A 22,085-nucleotide genomic window follows, 5' to 3' on the forward strand; every position below is an offset into this window, starting at 1 on the left:
TATTGTTGGAAACAAACATACCAGTCACACCAAACCTCCACAACAACAAAAAACACAACACATTATATTTGATATTCTTTGTAATTTTAATTCCCATAATTTAATTTGTTTTAATTGCTGACAATTTCTCACAAATGTTAATAAAAGCAACATTACAGTACGTTATATGCAAATCAGACAAGCTTAGTTAGATCTTATATGAGCCCAGGCTAGGTTTCCGAGGAACAGTTAAATAGCAAATAGTAAAAAGACACAGTAATACAGAAGAGGGCCAATCAGGATCACATCCTGTTACAGAGTGAGACATCCTGCTACAGAGTGAGACATCCTGTTACAGAGTGAGACATCCTGTTACAGAGTGAGACATCCTGCTACAGAGTGAGACATCCTGCTACAGAGTGAGACATCCTGCTACAGAGTGAGACATCCTGTTACAGAGTGAGACATCCTGTTACAGAGTGAGACATCCTGCTACAGAGTGAGACATCCTGCTACAGAGTGAGACATCCTGTTACAGAGTGAGACATCCTGTTACAGAGTGAGACATCCCGCTACAGAGTGAGACATTCTTTTACAGAGTGAGACATGTTACAGGGTGAGACATACTGCTACAGAGTGAGACATCCTGTTACAGAGTGAGACATCCTGTTACAGAGTGAGACATCCTGCTACAGAGTGAGACATGTTACAGAGTGAGACATCCTGTTACAGAGTGAGACATCCTGCTACAGAGTGAGACATCCTGTTACAGAGTGAGACATCCTGCTACAGAGTGAGACAAGACGGCATGCTGCTGACACGCCAGGAGAATATTATAAATGATGCTGTTTCACTAGAAGTAAAAGTGCATCCTGGGGAAGAAGACACTAACAGCTTTTATTGCACATTCAGAGAAAAGAAAATGTCACATTCTGGTTCTGCAACGCAACTGAGAATGAGTGGATCGTCAGTGTTAGACAAGTAACTTCCTCATTGGCAACTACACCCCTCGATGATTTACAGACGGATGATTATTCATGTTGATTGGTCAAAATGATGTCCCTCTCTGCCTTGTGCGGCGCATCCCTTTCAACCTATCAGAACTGGAAAAGCGTGGGGATAGAAAACATTTGGGTTTTGTTCCACATCCCAATCCAAGGGATTAAGGCTTTCCTCACACCAGAAGATATCAACCTCATCAAGCAGCCTTCTCCAGTAACTAGCCTTCCTCATAAACACAAGTCTTGAACCAACAAAACTCAAGACTTTCACCAAAGACCCTTCTCTAACATAGTATTCGTCGTGACTATAGTCTCGATAATCTAACAAGAGCCACATGATCTTACTTGCTCTCTACTGTCTTGAGGCAGGATAACACCAGAATCCTGCGGCCCCTCAGTCAGTTTAAAGGGTTGGTGAGCCGAAGGCTAGTTTGGATCCAGACCACTCAGTCCTAGTTTCATGAAGTTGCTGGTCTCAGCCCTGTTCTTGGTGTTACTAATGGAAAACAGGCCCTTCAAGTTGCTGATCTCAGTGGCTGCTCTGATGCAACACAAATAAACAACATGGATGTCACACTTTCAACAAGCCACCCCCAGTCGGGGAGCGAATGAGAAATAAGGACAATTTTTCATAGGGAAACAAAATTACAAAGTGATTATCTAAAATTCAAAAATAAACATGGTAGTTGGAAAGTCTGAACTGTTGCCCAACACCGCCGTCTCTGAGGCAGGACAGCCAGGTGACCCTCGGCAGAACCTCGTGTGTTGGAGAGCATGCTCACCTCCATGTAAAACACAAGTACTTCCTGGTTTTGTGATGACATAACCAGGATGATGTCATAACCCCATATGGTCTCTCTGTGTTAGGCGCTCATGTTAAAAATCAGATATGGTAGAAAAATATAGTCTTGATGAAATTTCTCTATTTATTTGCTTCACAATTGAATTGCACCCATACATGTAGTGTTAATGTGTGTATTAGCAGTGTAAAGTGACTCTGGGATCATGATTAGCACTATGATAAACACACTAAGAAACATCACACTCTTTAGACACTTCTGGTATTATTTTTTTTCTTGCACTTGATAATTCACGGTTAATAGTTTTGTCTTTCATTGGCATCATTTGGCAAAAAATGTTTTAGTTACCCTACAACATGGTTACAATGTAAACACCACAGTACTTCTATATGGTTGTATCAGTCACACAGTAAACAACTTTATTGGCAAACGTCTTCTTTTAAGCATAGATTTGTTCATGAGAAGAAAAAAAATGAACAAATTAAAAGAAAGATCAGCCACACCTTGCACTGGATTTGTTGAAAATTAAAAGCCATTTGTTTTTAATTTACAATTCAGATGACGTGGAAACGCTGGTGATCATCGATAGTAGGCCTATCCCTCTAATTAGCTAGTTTACCAAACAATAAAACCATAATCACGTGCTCTGATAAGAATACGTATAAGAACATCCTACTTGAGTGATGAGAAACTGCCAGGCCTGTGTCAGCCCGCCTGCGGGGGCTTCGTTAGAGGGGAGGTAACCAGGAACTGGGAGGTAACCAGGAACTGGGAGGTAACCAGGAACTGACGGTACGAGAGAAATTATCTGACCCACTGAATATTTTAGTGAGGGGTTCGCCGAAGAAGTTTAGCATTAACTTGTGACATTGTCAGGGAGCCTCAATGTACTGCTGCTATCTGAAGACTTGAAATACCCTCCAGCCCTGTTACTTGACTGGCTGGCTGGGTCGCCAGGTAACAGGGTCTCCAGGTAACGGATATGTATTTTTGTAAAGCCTGATAAAGGCCTTTTTGTGTTCCATCATTTTGGCTGCTACTGCACTTTGACCACAGACATCTGGCTTTTATTGGCATGTTGATATTAAGATTTGTTTCTTATTTTGGCATGGTTAGGTACCGCAACAAATCCACCAATTTTCAAATTGCGTAGAGCCATCCTGCATTCAGCCACAAACACAGATATACATTTCTAATATGCTGATGAAAAGGAGAATAATTTGGTTCTCAAGAGCAGTTTTGACTAATTCCTGTCAGCACAGTTGAGCTCAACTGATGTTTTCCTCAGTATACAGTTTGTGTCAAATTACTGAAACGTACTTGAAACATTAATATTTTCATTTGCATGTTTTAACATGATCAGATAAGGAGAAGAGAATATCACTTTTTGATGAGTTTTTGGTCCACTAGACTGAATAAACGTACATTTGGTTCTTTCTTAATTGAAGGTGAAATGAGAGACTGTTCTGCGTCTGTTTGGGTATCACTCGAGCTACGGCTGTCCAGGAGGACTAACGTGTCACATCCTGCTGTCAGGACGACTCCAACGTGTCACTTCCTGTTGAGGGCCCCCGTGACAAGTACGTATAAAAAAACAAAACACTAAAAAATGAAATGACCCAAAAGCAATGAGGATAGTATTTACAGTACACATTATAGTATATTTAAAATGATGAAATCCTCTTTAAAACTTTTCGGTGCAGACAGTTTGATATGTTATTGGGTGTGCTTTGCCTTCGGCAAGGGCACAACCTTTGTTCTCTCACATATATATTATTATTTTTATTATTCTTTTTGCCCCCCTAAAACTCAGTCAATATTTGGCCTACATAGACAACCTAGGTGTCAAAAGTTTCGTCTTGGTAGCGATTGAGTTGCTTCTATTGGGATTTACGTTCCGTTGCATGGTTTAAGTGGAAATTAAGTTTTTGTGGCGAAAAGTGAAGCTAACGGTGGCTAACTTGCTAGCCACAGTCAATGACGCTACTTACGTCACTAACGTCACGAAAACTCGCGTGACTACCTCTAGCAGAACATTAGTTTAGTAGCTCGTTAACTTCTGGGAGATAGCTAAGCTAACTGCTTTACTGCAAGGCAGCTGCAGAAACGCCACAAGCAAAGAGGCCAGGGTGATAACTATTTACTAATTTTACTTTGTGATATGACACACAATTGTGACGTGTAATGTACAATATAAGCTGATTTTATGAAGGAAGTACATCTACTTTCGGAAACAGTAGTCTACTATGTCACTGAAGTATTAGCATCATGACATTAGCCTCTGTTGCCCGGGCAACACATACTACAGTGGTCTATGATGCATCTGTTTTCAATCGTTAAAATAAACATTCCTCACAAATACATTTTCGTTGTAGGATTTCTTATGACATTACATTACAAGTAAACGATTTGTGGGTGAAATTATCATTACCTGTCGTTTCAAACCAGTGTTGCTCACTGAAACGCTGTAGCCTACGCGAGACACTACAAAAACATCTACAGTACACAGCTGTAGGAAGTCAAACGGCGACAGAACATGTTCGGCACTCCCCTTACTTAAATCAAAAATCTATCTAACTACTAACCTTAACTTCATTGCCACAGCCTAAACTTTGTCAATCTGTTCATGAAAATAATTAATTTCAGCCTAAACCGTACAACGGAACGTTGAATCAAATTCAACCAATGCAATCGCTACCAAGACGAACACAGCAGTAGTCTAGTACTGTACCGTAGTACTAGTAGTACAATTTACCGGGGCAGCTTCTCCACACAGGGCTATCGCACTTGGCGTTGTTACTGACAATGATCGCTACCAGTGAGCTTTTTATGAAAGCGATTTTCCACTAAATAAATGTCAAGCTTATTTCCGTTGGTACTGTTTGAATTGCGATTCCATCTTCTACTGCCGGTAACGTCGTACAATAATCTTCAAAGGGGGTTCTTTATTCATGAATGCAATATGAGTAGGCTAAATTCCTTAAAATATCACGAGAAGGGAAAAACTTAAAAGGACGTTTAAGTCATAGAGATTAGGTCAATTTTTACACCGGTCTGCCAAATTTATTCGTTTTGATTCAATGATGAGGCTGCCTCTTGCAGGGGAAATGAGAAGACATCTATTTCATTCTACACTTCACTCGTATTTTCAGTTGTAAATGAGCAGCAAAAAAAAATGCTTTTAAATCTATGTAATCTTTATAAATAATTGTATGCATTTTTATATAAAATATACAGAAATGTCAGTTGTAAAAATGTCATTCAAAAACGGACCCCTGTGCAACCGACGCAAGCAAGCACACCCTACAATTTCCCCAGAAATTGTACCCTCTCTAGTTTTAAATAAAAAAAGGACAATTTGCTCTTTTCCGCATGCCTCTGAGGCTTAGTCGAGTCCCTGATGTCCGGGCAGGGCTGGCGAGCAGCTCAAAGGGAAGGGTCAGTTGACCACTTTAGTTTTTTCTTAAAGCAAGCTGCATCACATCAAATCACGGTCAAATAATACAATATTTACAATTTTCGGCATTAAGAACTATTTCACCGATTACACCACCACAGTTTATGCAATGACGGATTTACTGGTAGATTGGGTGGCATGTCGCATAATGTAGATTGATCTATTAATGTTTTTTACTGGACGTATTGCCATGTCTGCTGTTTTGGAGTTCAAGTTTTCTAATGAGGAAACAACTTTGTTTGTCCTCTCCATGCACCCTGGTAACTATCACAGAATGCCTCCTAGTGTTTGTATATACAGCAGTTTGATCATTACGATTGACAACGTCGGTTACACACAATATTTTTGCAAAAAAAATGAAGAAAACGAAACAAAAAAATAAATAATTGACGGATATGAAGTCAGATCTCTCTGGACTGTAACCCAGGCAGCATGTGATCCTTCCCTCCTCAGGTCAACCTCTCTCTCTCTCCTCACCCTCTCTCTCCTCCCTACTCTCCACCTTCCCTCCTCTGCTCCCCCCTGCCTGAGGCCCTCTCTCTCTCAGACGAAGGGCAAGATGCCGTACACGAACAGGGCCATGACGGCAGCGCTGAACAGGCCGGCCAGCGGCACGGTGACGAACCAGGCCAGGAAGATGTTCCTGAAGAGCCTCCAGTCCACCGCCCTCTGAGAGCGGATCCACCCCACGGCGACCACGGAGCCCACCTGGAGGGGAGGGGGAGCAGAACACAAATCAACAGTAGCATGCAACAGCATTATCAGCTTAACAACATGGTCCTCATATGCCCCAGGCTGCACTGGACTCTAGCCCAACAACAACATTAGCATCAGATCCCTCATCAGACACAGGCCAGACCTGCTCTCCTCAAACACAGGTCAGACCTGCTCTCCTCAAACACAGGTCAGACCTGCTCTCCTGAAACACAGGTCAGACCTGCTCTCCTCAAACACTGTGTAACTGGAGGATCTGAGTCCTGTTGTCAGAGAGCTGTTGCTGGGCCAGAATCCAACAGCTGTATGAGCAGCTCTGTCTAGACCAGGGCTGCTGTGACCACAGCACTGAACACCTCAGTCACTAGTCAAGCTGACTGGAGCAGTTATGGTAATATCACTACATCATCACCAGGAGGAAGTCTGAAATATGCCGTTTTAATTTGTCATGGAAAGAATGTGTTTGAGCATCCACACAGTTCAGACTTCACAGACTCACCTTTGTAACAATGAACAGAAATAGATCTCCAATTCTGACACTAGTGTGTGTGTGTGTGATAACACGATAGTGAAAGGTCACATGACTGACACGTGCAATGATGCATAACAGCATGTTTTTGGCTCGTGTCAGCGTGTGTGAGAGAGTATGTAAGTGTGTGTGAGAGAGTGTGTGTGAGGGTTAAGTCAGCTCCTCCTCTAGGGGTCAGTGTAACCTGAGCTCCAGTACCTGAGGAGCTGCATGGCTAATTCTGGACCTCTGGTTCAAGAGACCCAGCGTGGTGATTGCTCTCTCAGTCAACACCAGCTCTGCAGACTGGCTGGGAGGACACTGGGGTGGAGCTTTCATTATACTTTTAGAAAAATGAAATCTACATAACATTTTAGAAATTTGTATTCAACGTCCGCATCCTCAGGTATTGAAACATCTGTCCCCCACATGGCAAAACAAACGTGCTCTCCTGGAAGGAGAACTAACGGTTTGTTTCAATCCACTCTTATTTGCTTGTGCTTTCTACTGTGTTTCAGTGGGCGTGTCAGAGGAATGAGTGTGGGCTGATGGTTGAGGAATGCTGGAGGTCGCTGCACATGACCACTGTTCATCCCAGACAGCCGGGCTCCATTCAGCTCTCACACAGAACAAACACAACATCAAACGTTCAGGAGAGGTCCTGAGGAGTCAGACATCGTCTGTTTTGACCTTTTTGTCTCACGGCGAGTTTTTGATTGACGTCAAGGATCAAACTGAATGGAATCCCGCTCTCTCACACAAACAACTTGAAAGAGGACGACCTTCATACTAAAGTAAATCTCAAATATACTCAACAACCCCATAGGCTATATCTATAGTATAGATATAACATTTTAAAAATCTGTACTTTCACAGAGCTGTTTTAGTCATGACTGACTGAACACGACTATTTTCAGTCTGATTATTTTTGGTAATATAGAAAATATGATTCTCTCGCTCCTCAGTGTGTATGTAGGTCAGCCTCTGACAAGTTCTCATTATTAAAAAGACAAGATCACATCTGGAAACATGTAATAAGTGTGAGCATGTGGTTATGAGGGTGTTAGATGAGGTGGAATGAGAGGGATCAGGTCATTGGGGGAAGAAGTCAGAGAGAAATGGTTTGCACGGTGATCTTAAGGAATTGAGCATCAAAAATTAAAATAAATTTCACTTCAGTTTTGGTACTTGTGCCTTTTCCTCCAGCTCAGATAGAGACCATTTGTCTCTCTATCACATTAAATATATTTAATTACTTTCAGCTTAAAATATATCCTACAATGTATGGCTGGTAAAAATGTTTTAAAGCCAAAGCAGACCTCTACTAAGCTAGACCCGTCCATGGGAGACTACATGAGTCAGTCGTGCTGTAGCTTGAGGTCAGCCATCGTCTCAACATAGCAGGTCTTTTATTCTAAATTAAACCACCTGTCGCCTGGCAACCACAGTCTCCTTAAATATGTGTTGGTTTTGTTAAACTGAGACAACAAAGCTGGCCAATCGATAAGGATTTACATTTTCCAGGGTTACTAATGTCCTGATCCACGACCCTGTCTCGTGTAAGTATAGACGGTCTAAGTGTCTTTAGCATAGTTTCCATGTGCCTGCTGGCCTGCCATGCGTAGTAAACGAGCCTGTGTGGAAAGGCTGGGTGCTGCAGACTTCTATAATGACGTAATTCAGAAAGTATATCAAAACCACACATCTATTATGAATACATGCCTAAGAGAAAACTAATCTCAATTTAAAATAAACGAATAAATAAATAAAACGCAAAATAAAACACCCCCGAGGAAAAGTGCACAAGAGGCTCAAAGCTGCAGCAGCAGGAGCTGTGCTGTTCTAGTCATGACTGATTGGAGCTAGGTGAAGCAGAGCAGAGCAGCAGCAGGAGCTGTGCTGTTCTAGTCATGACTGATTGGAGCTAGGTGAAGCAGAGCAGAGCGGCTGGACAGCCCAGACCTCTACCCTCCAGTACCTTGCAGTGGGTGGAGCTGATGGGGATGCCTACATTAGAGGCAACAAGCACTGATAGAGCACTCATAACTTCAATGCAAAACCCACTGTGGAGACAGATGAGACAGGGGGGGGGGAGAGAGGGGGGAGGGAGAGAGTGAGAGGGGGAGAAAAGCAGAAGAAATGGAGAAGGGGGGAGGGGCACAAAAAAAAACAAAATAAACAGTAAGACAAAGGGAGAGGACATGGGAAGCCCGCATGCCAGGACATGCTGTGTGTGTTGAGGGATGGAGAGGGGTGGGAGCCCACGGCCCAGCAGACACGTCTGGTCTGACACGTCTGGTCTGACGGGAGAGTCAGAGGCTCAGGACACATCGCTGATGTCATCGTGTGACGACTGCGGATGATTACATCCAACAGACACTTATATCCTGATGGATCACCAGAAGAATTCCAGTTAAACATCTTATATCTTCTATCAGCCCTGTGCTGGCACTAGCAGTTCCCCCCCTGCTCCCTAGGGGGCATCGTGAGCTCCCATCCCCCTTGAGACGCAGCGAGGCTGCGGGTCCAGAGCGAGGCCAGAGGGGTCGCCCCGGGCGTACCTTGCAGTGGGTGGTACTGACGGGAATTCCCACATTGGAAGCGAGTACCACAGTGAGAGCAGAGGCCAGCTCTATAGTGAACCCACTGCAGGAGGGGAAGAAAAACACTTCAACTTCACTTTATGTTACAACACTCACCGTCACACAGTGTGCCCGACACACTCACCGTCACACAGTGTGCCCGACACACTCACCGTCACACAGTGTGCCCGACACACTCACCGTCACACAGTGTGCCCGACACACTCACCGTCACAGTGTGCCCGACACACACACCGTCACACAGTGTGCCCGACACACTCACCGTCACACAGTGTGCCCGACACACTCACCATCACACAGTGTGCCCGACACAGACACCGTCACAGTGTGCCCGACACACACCCCGTCACACAGTGTGCCCGACACACACCCCGTCACACAGTGTGCCCGACACACTCACCGTCACACAGTGTGCCCGACACACTCACCGTCACACAGTGTGCCCGACACACTCACCGTCACACAGTGTGCCCGACACAGACACCGTCACAGTGTGCCCGACACACACCCCGTCACACAGTGTGCCCGACACACTCACCGTCACACAGTGTGCCCGACACACTCACCATCACAGTGTGCCCGACACACACACTCACCGTCACACAGTGTGCCCGACACACTCACCGTCACACAGTGTGCCCGACACACACACACCGTCACACAGTGTGCCCGACACACACACTCACCGTCACACAGTGTGCCCGACACACACACACCATCACACAGTGTGCCCGACACACACACACCATCACACAGTGTGCCCGACACACTCACCGTCACACAGTGTGCCCGACACAGACACCGTCACACAGTGTGCCCGACACACACACCATCACACAGTGTGCCCGACAACACAGACGCTGTCCACACTCCCACACACACTTTCATCCCTCACACACACACACACACACACACACACACACACACACACACACACACACACATCATAGACACACTCTCCCCCCCCCCTTCACTGTTGATAGTTCTGTTTTGATTAGTTCTCATTAATTTCCTGCAATAAATTAAACATCTCTTGATCTGTTCAACTGAAAAGGAGGATATCCAAGCAGGAGAAGGATATGACTGAGTTTCACTGGTTCAACACACCCCTCACCTAACAGTAACCTAATCTACATGAACCCCCCTCACTGTGTTGAAGGAAGGGCACCTGTTTCACAGCATTCTGGATTTGAATTTACGATTAGCAGCCTTTTGATTTTTTCGTTGTGGTGGGTTCACCTGACAGAACAGCCCTGTGGCACAGTGTCCCAGCAGCGTATTATCTCCCACACACTGACCAACCCTCTGGGCTTCTGCAAGGTTTTCCTGGACGTCATTAAGTTGTCCCACTAAAGGGAGCAGCCTTGAGGCTTGGAGGGTTCAGCTGGTGACTCATAACGTGAGATGTGTCTTCATCACCACTCGCTGTGAGACAGTCCTACTACTTCCTGTCAATGAGGAGATTTTGATAGAAATCATGGGTTTTTGTGTGTACATTTACAAAGAGAAGATTATAACTAACAATTCTCCGAAACGATTGAATGATTCCGCTCTTGAGAAAGGTGGCCCTGCCGGCCCACAGACCAGCTGCAGCAGAGGAACAGCAACCACACAGAGCTGGCCTGGACCACCTGCCCCCTGAGTCTGCATGAGGACGTGGCTGTGGTGCTAACATGGCTAACAGTCTGTTGTGCTAACATGGCTAACAGTCTGTTGTGCTAACATGGCTAACAGTCTGTTGTGCTAACATGGCTAACTGTCTGTTGTGCTAACATGGCTAACAGTCTGTTGTGCTAACATGGCTAACAGTCTGTTGTGCTAACATGGCTAACAGTCTGTTGTGCTCACATGGCTAACAGTCTGTTGTGCTCACATGGCTAACAGTCTGTTGTGCTAACATGGCTAACAGTCTGTTGTGCTAACATGGCTAACAGTCTGTTGTGCTAACATGGCTAACAGTCTGTTGTGCTAACATGGCTAACAGTCTGTTGTGCTAACATGGCTAACAGTCTGTTGTGCTAACATGGCTAACAGTCTGTTGTGCTAACATGGCTAACTGTCTGTTGTGCTAACATGGCTAACAGTCTGTCATACAGCTTCACACCATCTCATATCCAGCCTCTCTCTCTGAGAGCTGGAACTTGCTAGCGCCTGTAGCAGCAAACATGAAAGAGACAAAGAGACTGAGGATAAGAGGATAACCTCTTCCCTCAAGTCCCTTCCTCTCTATCCCCTAGCCTCCCCTCACAACACACACACACACACACACACACACACACACACACACACACACACACACACACACACACACACACACACACACACACACACACACACACACACACACACACACACACACACACACACACACACACACACACACACACACACACTAGGAAACAGTACCCCACACACACACTAGGAAACAGTAACTCACACACATACACACACACACACACACACTAGGAAACAGTACCTCACACACTCCAGGAAACAAACCCTGGGTACCAGAATGATGGATTGAAACAGACAGCAGAATAAGGGCTAGCTTTAGAACAAGGAACCAAAGCTAATGAGGAGAGGGGCTGAGAGAGAGACGGAAACTAGAAGACAAGGAGTAATGAGAGAATGAGAGGAGAGAGAGAGGGAGAGGAGAAAGGGAGGCTTGGTGTAAGCGTGAGAAAGAAACTTGGTTTTGAGAGAGAGAGAGAGAGAGAGAGAGAGAGAGAGAGAGAGAGAGAGAGAGAGAGAGAGAGCAGCAATAAGAGACATGAACTGGGAGAGAAGTAAGGAAAATCTAAAAGAGGGAGATGAGTTAAAAACAAACTAATAACAGAAAGGAAAAGAAGGGTCAGCTGAAAGGACCAGAGGGCTGAGAGGAACAGGACCGAAGGAGAGAGGTAGAGAAGGAAAGAGAGAGAGAAGGAGAAAATAAACAGAGAAGAAATTGAAAACATTTCACACACAGAGTGAGGAGGGAAGTTAGACAGGGCAGGAGAGGACAAGGGGGAAGGAGGGTGAGACTGAACGAGGGAGGGGAAACAGACAGACAGACAGAGGAGAGAGAGAGGGTCTAGCTGGTGTCCAGTCATGCAGCCTGGTTCCTACTGAGAGACTTCCTTCTCTCCCTGCTTCACTTCCTGACGGTCTGCAGGGAGCCTGCCAGCCTGCCCCCACCCTGCCTGACACAGGTTACACACACACACGACACAAACAGTCTGCTTAGCAGTAAGGCAGATACACAGTTGGGCAGGCACACAATCTAGCACATACCCTCCCAGTACACACACACTCTCCCAGTACACACATGCTCCCAGTACACACACCAACACACACTCTCCCAGTACACACACACACGCTCCCAGTACACACACCCCCACACACACCCTCCCAGTACACCCCCCCCCCCCCCACACACACACACCCTCCATCCCACTCCAGCTCCGTGCTGGTGGCGGGCTCACCTGGAGGGGGTGATGGGGGTGAGGTCCTTGCCCATGGTCTGGATGACGCGACGGCCCCACACCCAGAGCCCCGCACAGATCCCCACGCCTCCATAGAACAGCAGCCAGATGGGCGTGGCTGCGTCCTGCATCACGCCCCCCTGGTCGTAGATCATCCACAGCGCCACCAGGGGGCCGATGGCATTGCTGCAGGAGGGGAGGGAGTGGTGAGTCTCAACTCTAGGATGATTCACTAGACAAGAGCACGTAATAAATAATATTTATCTTGAGATACCGCAAAGACTACGGCTTGTGTGTTTTGGATTACCGCAAAGACTGCGGCCTGTTTTCACAAGTTTCTTTATTACTTTCATTATTGTTTTTATTGATTTTACGTAAAGCACCTTGAACTGCAATTCTTGTATGAAATGTGCTTTATAAGTGTTATAAGTGCTATAAGTCTTATATTATATTATATTTATTACACTGCGCCTGGTAGATGAAATGCTACTTTACACAGACCATTCCTTGACTCTGACCACTGAAATACTGTTAGAACTATCCACTTCTGATCTTCCACCATTCTTTGCACTACATGCATGTGGCTTCATAACAGCCTGTGCTGGATGTAAACATGGGAGGGGCAGGGGGGAGCAGCACCTGACATCGTTTCCTCCGTGAGCGAAGGAGCCGAAGCAGGCTGTGAGGATCTGCAGGAAGTGGAAGAGGAGGAACACCTCGGCCTTATCCTTCTCCTCCTTCTCCTCCTCCACACACACGTCCAGTGCCCCCGGGGCTGCCCCCTCCTCGCACCCCTCCTCCCCGGCCAGCTTGACCTCCACGCCGCCCTCCTCCGCCTCGATCTCCGCCTCTGCCACCGCGTTGCAGTAGGACGAGTAGCTGTCGTAGCGCACGCGCTTCTTAGTGTATGAGACGCTGCTGCCCCTCTCGCGCCCCCCCTCCCCCACCAGCTTCTCACTGTCCTCCCGCGCCTCCCGGGACTCCGAGCGGACCAGCGGCTGCACCGGCATGCCGCAGATGGCGGCAGTGTAGCAGGTGTAGCTGTTGTTGCGGCGCAGGACGCGGTAGTTGTTGTCGGGGGCGGGGGTGGAGCGGTCGTCATCCAGACGCCCCAGGTGGATCTTGTGCAGCAGGTCTTTGTAGAGGCCCGAGTCCTTGTGCACCGTGTGGTACACCTGGCCGTCGCTTCGCATGTGCCCGTCGAAGGTGAAGCTGCCGTTGGCGACCGGAGACTTCAGACAGCCGTTAGTCATGGAGTGGGTCCGACCTGGAGGATGAAATTAAAGTTTGAAAATCTGATATCAACTTTAGAGAGGCACAATTACATTGATATTTTCTCAAGAGCAGTTCCTGGGGGGGGGGGGGGGCACACACACCAATAGCTGTACCCTCTCCCCTGGGGTTTCCTCCCATAGTTAGAGAAGTGTTTACAGGACGATGGTGGTCCTGTTTCCTACGTGGCCGTCCCCTTGCCCACCACCTCACGCTGTGTCAGCTCTCCTAGATAACTAGCTTCTGGCTCATGCACAGAGACTGACACTGGAATTGCTGTTTAATCCTAACCCTGATAATTATACTGCATTTATACTGTGGCCAAGCTTACCTACCACACTAGATAACTCCCATAGCACGTTTTATGTATTTTATTTAAAAAACTACAGTAACTTAGATCAAATATCGACTAGGGTCTCGTATTCAAACCCAATACAAGAATTAGAGTTAATAATTGTCTGATAGTTGCAGACATTTATGTTAGTTGGACTACATTTAAAATAGCTTTTAAATGTGTTTGGATTCAAGTGCAGATTAGGAGTGGCTGCCAGCTCTCCATGCTTGAGCAAAAATCAAATTTTCTTGGAAACTAGTTTGTGGTTCTGTGTTATTCTGCAGAAATGTGACAAAAGTTGAAAGTTGACAAACAGTCCCACATTCCTAACATCTAGCCCATCATCCTGCTAGTAACCCCAGCAACCTACTACATTTACATTTAGCAGACACTATTATCCGGAGCGACTTACAGTAAGTACAGGGACATTCCCCTCAAGGCAAGTAGAGTGAAGTGCCTTGCCCAAGGACACAACGTCCTTTGGCACGGCTGGGAATCAAACCAGCGACCTTCTGATTACTAGCCCGATTCTCTAACCGCTCAGCCACCTGACTCCCATGACAGTAACCCCAGCAGGGCTTCTCAGTAGAGACTCACCATAGAACCTTCCGATGGGCAGGACGCTGGCTCCGTTAGCCTGGCTGCTCAGCTCCCCACTGGAGTCTGGGGAGGCCCGGCAGGTGAGAGGGACCACCGCCTCGTCGGGGCCCCCGGCCCCCGGAAGTTCCTTGAAGACCGGAGACTCCTCCTCCTCCTCTGGGATCTTGTCCAAGCTCTCGTCTGAGATCCTGGACAGGGCCTGCTCCTTCTTCAGACGAGCTGGGGGGAAGGCTGCTGTTAGTAACACAGAAGCACCTAACCCCAACCACAACCAGTGTTGTTTGATCACCATTTCATTGTTCTTCTCTCATCTTAGATGGCACATGCTACCACAAACCGTATGGCAATTTTGTTTTACAAAAATAAATTAAATGGCAGTTGCAGAGAGACGAGTTTTTGTAAGTGGTAACCGAGCAACCACACGAAAACCAGATGTGTACCATGTCCACATCTTAGGCATGAACACAAGGTAGCACACTGATTTAATGCTTGTAGCAAATCAGGATAATATTTTATACACTACAATTAAAAAGAGATGTCCACCAAAATCCACACCAAACCCCCAAACAGATGAACATTCTGCAGGGGGACGTCACGATTACTCTGACACACATCAAGTAGCCGGCAACACTAACTTGCTATCTTGCGTCTCATCCAGGGACAGACCAGGAACCAGACGACCGCGGCACACACCAGCGCTCCCGCCAGCGTGATCAGGAAGATGGCCCAGATAGGGAGCATTTCCAAGCCCAGAACTGAAAACAAACACATCTTCACATGAATAATCATGTCACACTTGATGTCCATCCCAGCACAGGTTAAAAACGTTTTTACAAAAATATATATATATTTAATACAGTTTTGTGAAATGCGACATCTGTTATATTTTTTCATTTGAATAATTTAACAAACGTCAGACAAAAAATTCTCTCTTTCTCTGTCCTTATCTGTCCCTCTGTGGTTACCTGCAGGATGGATGATTGAAATAAACAACAACATCATGATCATCTTCTCCCTCTCTGTTACAAGGCGTGTGTGTGTGTGTGTGTGTGTGTGCGAGCTGCTTACGCGGCGCCCCGGTGTAGAGGATGGAGAAGGCGTTGATGCCGATGGTGGTGGCGTAGAAGAGTGGCAGTGCTCGCAGACCATTAGGGACCGGGTCCTCCTGAACACGCAAGCACACACCGTCACCCAACACGCCTCACACATACCGTCACCCCTCTCAACACGCCTCACACACACCCTCCTCCCCTCAACACGCCTCACACACACCCTCCTCCCCTCAACACGCCTCACACACACCCTCCTCCCCTCAACACGCCTCACACCCTCCTCCCCTCAACACGCCTCACACACACCCTCCTCCCCTCAACACGCCTCACACCCTCCTCCCCTCAACACGCCTCACACACACCCTCCTCCCCTCAACACGCCTCACACACACCCTCCTCCCCTCAACACGCCTCACACACACCCTCCTCCCCTCAACACGCCTCACACACACCCTCCTCCCCTCAACACGCCTCACACACACCCTCCTCCCCTCAACACGCCTCACACACACCCTCCTCCCCTCAACACGCCTCACACCCTCCTCCCCTCAACACGCCTCACACACACCCTCCTCCCCTCAACGCGCCTCACACACACCCTCCTCCCCTCAACACGCCTCACACACACCCTCCTCCCCTCAACGCGCCTCACACACACCCTCCTCCCCTCAACACGCCTCACACCCTCCTCCCCTCAACACGCCTCACACACACCCTCCTCCCCTCAACACGCCTCACACACACCCTCCTCCCCTCAACACGCCTCACACACACCCTCCTCCCCTCAACACGCCTCACACACACCCTCCTCCCCTCAACACGCCTCACACCCTCCTCCCCTCAACACGCCTCACACACACCCTCCTCCCCTCAACACGCCTCACACCCTCCTCCCCTCAACACGCCTCACACACACCCTCCTCCCCTCAACGCGCCTCACACACACCCTCCTCCCCTCAACGCGCCTCACACACACCCTCCTCCCCTCAACACGCCTCACACACACCCTCCTCCCCTCAACACGCCTCACACACACCCTCCTCCCCTCAACACGCCTCACACCCTCCTCCCCTCAACACGCCTCACACACACCCTCCTCCCCTCAACACGCCTCACACCCTCCTCCCCTCAACACGCCTCACACACACCCTCCTCCCCTCAACACGCCTCACACACACCCTCCTCCCCTCAACACGCCTCACACACACCCTCCTCCCCTCAACACGCCTCACACCCTCCTCCCCTCAACGCGCCTCACACACACCCTCCTCCCCTCAACACGCCTCACACACACCCTCCTCCCCTCAACACGCCTCACACACACCCTCCTCCCCTCAACACGCCTCACACACACCCTCCTCCCCTCAACACGCCTCACACACACCCTCCTCCCCTCAACACGCCTCACACCCTCCTCCCCTCAACACGCCTCACACACACCCTCCTCCCCTCAACACGCCTCACACACACCCTCCTCCCCTCAACACGCCTCACACCCTCCTCCCCTCAACACGCCTCACACACACCCTCCTCCCCTCAACACGCCTCACACACACCCTCCTCCCCTCAACACGCCTCACACACACCCTCCTCCCCTCAACACGCCTCACACACACCCTCCTCCCCTCAACACGCCTCACACACCCTCCTCCCCTCAACACGCCTCACACACACCCTCCTCCCCTCAACACGCCTCACACACACCCTCCTCCCCTCAACACGCCTCACACACACCCTCCTCCCCTCAACACGCCTCACACACACCCTCCTCCCCTCAACACGCCTCACACACACCCTCCTCCCCTCAACACGCCTCACACACACCCTCCTCCCCTCAACACGCCTCACACACACCCTCCTCCCCTCAACACGCCTCACACACACCCTCCTCCCCTCAACACGCCTCACACACACCCTCCTCCCCTCAACACGCCTCACACACACCCTCCTCCCCTCAACACGCCTCACACACACCCTCCTCCCCTCAACACGCCTCACACACACCCTCCTCCCCTCAACACGCCTCACACACACCCTCCTCCCCTCAACACGCCTCACACACACCCTCCTCCCCTCAACACGCCTCACACACACCCTCCTCCCCTCAACACGCCTCACACACACCCTCCTCCCCTCAACACGCCTCACACACACCCTCCTCCCCTCAACACGCCTCACACACACCCTCCTCCCCTCAACACGCCTCACACACACCCCCTCCCCTCAACACGCCTCACACCCTCCTCCCCTCAACACGCCTCACACACACCCTCCTCCCCTCAACACGCCTCACACCAAACATGAGGACAGCTTCATGGCATGGAACACTAGATGCCGGTGTGTGCATGTCTGACTGCTCTGTCTGACTGCTCTGTGTGCTTGTGAGTCGCCAGCATCACACTAGCGTGTGTGTGTGTGTGTGAGATCCCACCTTGCTGAGGATAAAGTGCCTGATGAGGAAGAACAGCAGGCCAGACATCAGGCCAGACAGCAGGGGGGAGATGAACCACGATGCAACTACAGGAGAGAGAGACAACCGTTCACCGACACACCTGAGAGAGACAGTACTGAGACACCAACACTGCATAGGGGAGAGGCGCTCTCCACACACATTTACATTTATTCATTTAGCAGACGCTTTTATCCAAAGCGACTTCCAAGAGAGAGCGAGCGCACGCACGCACGCACACACACAGAGTATAGTCTGTCTACATGCAGCCCGTACCAATTTTCACCAGCTGCATCCAGTGAACCCCCTTGGTGCCTATAGCCACCAAGGAGAAGCCAATGGTGGAGCCCACGATGCAGTGCGTTCCAGAGATGGGAAGCTTGAGGAACGAGGCGATAAGCTGCCATGCGGCCGAACCTGACGACGAGAACATGGGAAACTAAATCACTTTCTGGAGTTACTGGCAGGAAGCTCTCATCCCTCTCACGCTCGACACAGAGCAGAGGAGAGACACTCTCATCCCTCTCACGCTCGACACAGAGCAGAGGAGAGACAGAGGAGGAGTCCGCTGACAGGAAACAGGAGAGAAGCTGAAGACCAGAGTTCTGCTGCCCCTGGCTGGAATCACACATTCAAACAACTAAAGGAAGTTATCGTTGTGCACATCTACCAGATTCATGTTTTATGAGTCCATCAAAGATAAAAACCTATAGAAATGGATGATGGTTCTACATCTTAAGGATGTCTCATTGCTACAAGAGAAAACGAAAGAATCACCAATCTGAGGACCAAACTTAACCAGGCCAGGGATGACTCGGAAAACCCTCCTACAGGACAAACCAGTGGCAGCTGTGAGGAGCCTCCTCTAGCAGGGCCAGACAGAGCTGGAACTCACCCACCATGGCGCTGACCTCCCCGGCCATGAGCACAGGCACCGTCTCGTTGTACAGCTGGACGTCGATGATGCCCGTCCGGATGGTTTCGCCCACCTTGGCCCCCAGCAGCATGGAGCCCAGCGTCTCAAAGATGGAGGCCAGGACGCAGGCCTGGCGCAGGGTGACCACCCCCGAGCCCACCGCCGTCCCAAACGAGTTGGCCACGTCGTTGGCGCCCACAGAGAAGGCCAGGATGAAGGCGATGATGAAGCCCAGGATCACCATCCACAAGTACGGCTCCAGGTCCATCTTGGAGGTTTGGTTGATCGACAACTTCCAGAGAGAGGAGAAACCGGGGAGAAAACCGAACGGGGGGAAATTGAGGAGGAGCTTCCTGGTTGGGTGGCTCCCTGCTCTGCTGGTGTCCTCCGGGTGTTTAAGAGTTCAAGAGGAGAAGCAAAGTGCTAACTAAGCAGGAGGAGCTGAGCTTGAAGACAGGAGCCCAAGGGAGGGGGGCAGAGATGTCCTTCCATAACGCAGCACTGAGACGGTTCCTCCACACAGAAACTCTCACCTGCAAACAAACACAAACACAGTTTAATACAACATCCATGTCTGGCCCTTTGCTGCATGTCTTCCCCTCTCTCTCTCCCCCCTGCCTTTCCTGTCACACATCCCCTTAAAACTATCCAAGCATGAAAATGCCACCAAAAAGTATATCTATAAAAATACAAAAAAGAATTTCCATGCAGCTAAACACTAACACGTCCCATCACCCTGGGACACCAGAGACGAGAGCAGAGACAAGCAGAGGACACGGGGGATGAATGACAGTGAGAGGAGGAAGGAGGGGAGGGGAGGGAGGGAGGCTGGAGGTAAATGAGAGCTTGGGAGACAGGAGATGAAGGGAGCTGATGCGACAAATAAAGAAAACTTTTTTCAGGTTGAGGACAGCACAGTGTCTGCATCAGGCTGAGGACAGCACAGTGTCTGCATCAGGCTGAGGACAGCACAGTGTCTGCATCAGGCTGAGGACAGCACAGTGTCTGCATCAGGCTGAGGACAGCACAGTGTCTGCATCAGGCTGAGGACAGCACAGTGTCTGCATCAGGCTGAGGACAGCACAGTGTCTGCATCAGGCTGAGGACAGCACAGTGTCTGCATCAGGCTGAGGACAGCACAGTGTCTGCATCAGGCTGAGGACAGCACAGTGTCTGCATCAGGCTGAGGACAGGCACTTCTGTCTGGGATTCAGTTCGGTTAGGGTTAAGCCGTGTGAGATGTGAGCATCACTAGCTAACGTCTTTGGTAGCATCTAAACATCAGACAAAGCCATGTTCTCAAACACTCTCTGGAATTCCAAAAGTCTTATCCTATGGTTCAGACCCATGTTGTTGTTTTCACCTCGAATGAACTAGCTGCAGCTGAGATAAGCATAATTCTGAATGCCACCCTTAGCATTAGCACCCTTAGCATTAGCACCCTTAGCATTAGAACAAACATTTACCCTGTTGTACCACCACCTCCTCCAACCAGGTTGGATGTGTAAATCCTCCAGTCAAACCGCTTCCTCCTCCACTAGCTCCATGACTACAACGTCCAGAGCAGAAACAGGAAGTCCAACGTAACTCAAACCAGGGGCTTTTCTCAGCTAACAAAAGCATGTTTATGGATTTCATTTAAGACTGCAGTGCTGTACGGATAACAGTATCAGCATGTTTACATAGCGCTTAGACCCAGAGAATCACAAGGGAAGTCAACAACTCCAGCTGATCTGGTGATGGTCAGCACAGGGAGGCGGGACCAGGAAGTGAGGTCATAAATGCCAAGTATGTCACATCCTATAATGTTCTGGAATATTTGTAACGGTCTAAAGCTTCTTTGTGGTTTGTCTGTGCTTCAGTTCCACATAGCTCAGTGTATAAAGCAGGAAGACTGTTCAGAGAGCTGCTCAGTGTATAAAGCAGTAAGACTGTTCAGAGAGCTGCTCAGTGTATAAAGCAGTAAGACTGTTCAGAGAGCTGCTCAGTGTATAAAGCAGTAAGACTGTTCAGAGAGCTGCTCAGTGTATAAAGCAGTAAGACTGTTCAGAGAGCTGTGTTTAGGAGGGACCGCTGGAAATCTGATCAACAAGGAAACAAAGGCAACCAAATCTGACACAAACTTTTTTTAACGACAGGGCTGGAAAGTTCCAGACCGCGCTGTTTACTCCAGTGGAGTCGGCCACAATAACAGGGTTTGGATGTGAACGTTGAAAACAGTGTGACACACAGCACACCAAGCATTTCTGCAGGGTTTTAAACCCAACCTCAAACATCTACAACCAAGAGATGCAAACCCAAACCGCACCCCTCCCGCTCCCTTTACGAGGCACAAATATCAAAGTCAGTTTATAGAGATTAATGTTGCACATTTTTCAGAGCCCACTAAGCCTATTGTAGAAGGGGCATTAATGTAAACAGCTTGGAAGCCAGACTAAGACATTCTCCAGGCATTAACCTGTTGTGTACAACCCAGTCACATGGGCGAAGCTGTTTTACACATCAAACCGTGGTCCAAACTATGGTACAGATGTTTCTAGAAATACTGTAGGTCAGCCAATCCCGACCTTTTCCACTTTGCGGCCCACTTGCATAGCTCAAATATCTTTGCGGCCGCCCAACACATCTGTTCACTTCATTTGCGCTTATCACACGTTTAACAACACCGGGAGCCAAACACAACATTTCTTTGAGCGATCAAAGAAGACAAAGTGTCCATCAGTGCCACAGTAAGCACACATAGTAAAGAGAGGTAACCGGCGTAACTACCTCAGCCAGGCCAGGTCTAGAACTTCCGGTGAAGTTAGAAACTTGACTTTTAATAACCTTTTTTTCATTGACCGATAAGAGGTCGCCCTGACAGAGATCTCTCCTGTTTCCAGATTTTTGTTAGAAACTGAGAAAGGCATGTTGCATTACATTATCCATAGAGGACA

General features: G+C 48.6%; 1 protein-coding gene across 4 annotated transcripts in view; it reads right to left on the minus strand.

Moving 5' to 3' along the window:
* Window positions 1-1,892: 1,892 nt before the first annotated feature.
* The window catches only part of slc20a2 (solute carrier family 20 member 2), a 36,887-nt gene continuing 16,694 nt past the window's right edge, over window positions 1,893-22,085 (minus strand). For 3 of the 4 annotated variants that reach the window (XM_062451962.1, XM_062451961.1, XM_062451963.1), the window contains 10 exons: window positions 19,129-19,682; window positions 18,510-18,650; window positions 18,216-18,301; window positions 15,801-15,897; window positions 15,368-15,487; window positions 14,730-14,951; window positions 13,166-13,793; window positions 12,527-12,712; window positions 9,021-9,105; window positions 1,893-5,945 (listed from right to left, as the gene is read on the minus strand). In XM_062451962.1, the coding sequence (XP_062307946.1) occupies window positions 5,781-5,945; window positions 9,021-9,105; window positions 12,527-12,712; window positions 13,166-13,793; window positions 14,730-14,951; window positions 15,368-15,487; window positions 15,801-15,897; window positions 18,216-18,301; window positions 18,510-18,650; window positions 19,129-19,417 (2,019 nt within the window). In that variant the 5' untranslated portion in view covers window positions 19,418-19,682 and the 3' untranslated portion in view covers window positions 1,893-5,780. Of the gene's footprint in view, window positions 5,946-8,437; window positions 8,523-9,020; window positions 9,106-12,526; window positions 12,713-13,165; window positions 13,794-14,729; window positions 14,952-15,367; window positions 15,488-15,800; window positions 15,898-18,215; window positions 18,302-18,509; window positions 18,651-19,128; window positions 19,683-22,085 lie in introns of all 4 variants that reach the window. The other variant, XM_062451964.1, reaches the window with a different exon arrangement.

Source organism: Osmerus eperlanus, chromosome 25 (assembly GCF_963692335.1).
Source record: "Osmerus eperlanus chromosome 25, fOsmEpe2.1, whole genome shotgun sequence".
In the NCBI taxonomy this organism is placed as follows: domain Eukaryota; kingdom Metazoa; phylum Chordata; class Actinopteri; order Osmeriformes; family Osmeridae; genus Osmerus; species Osmerus eperlanus.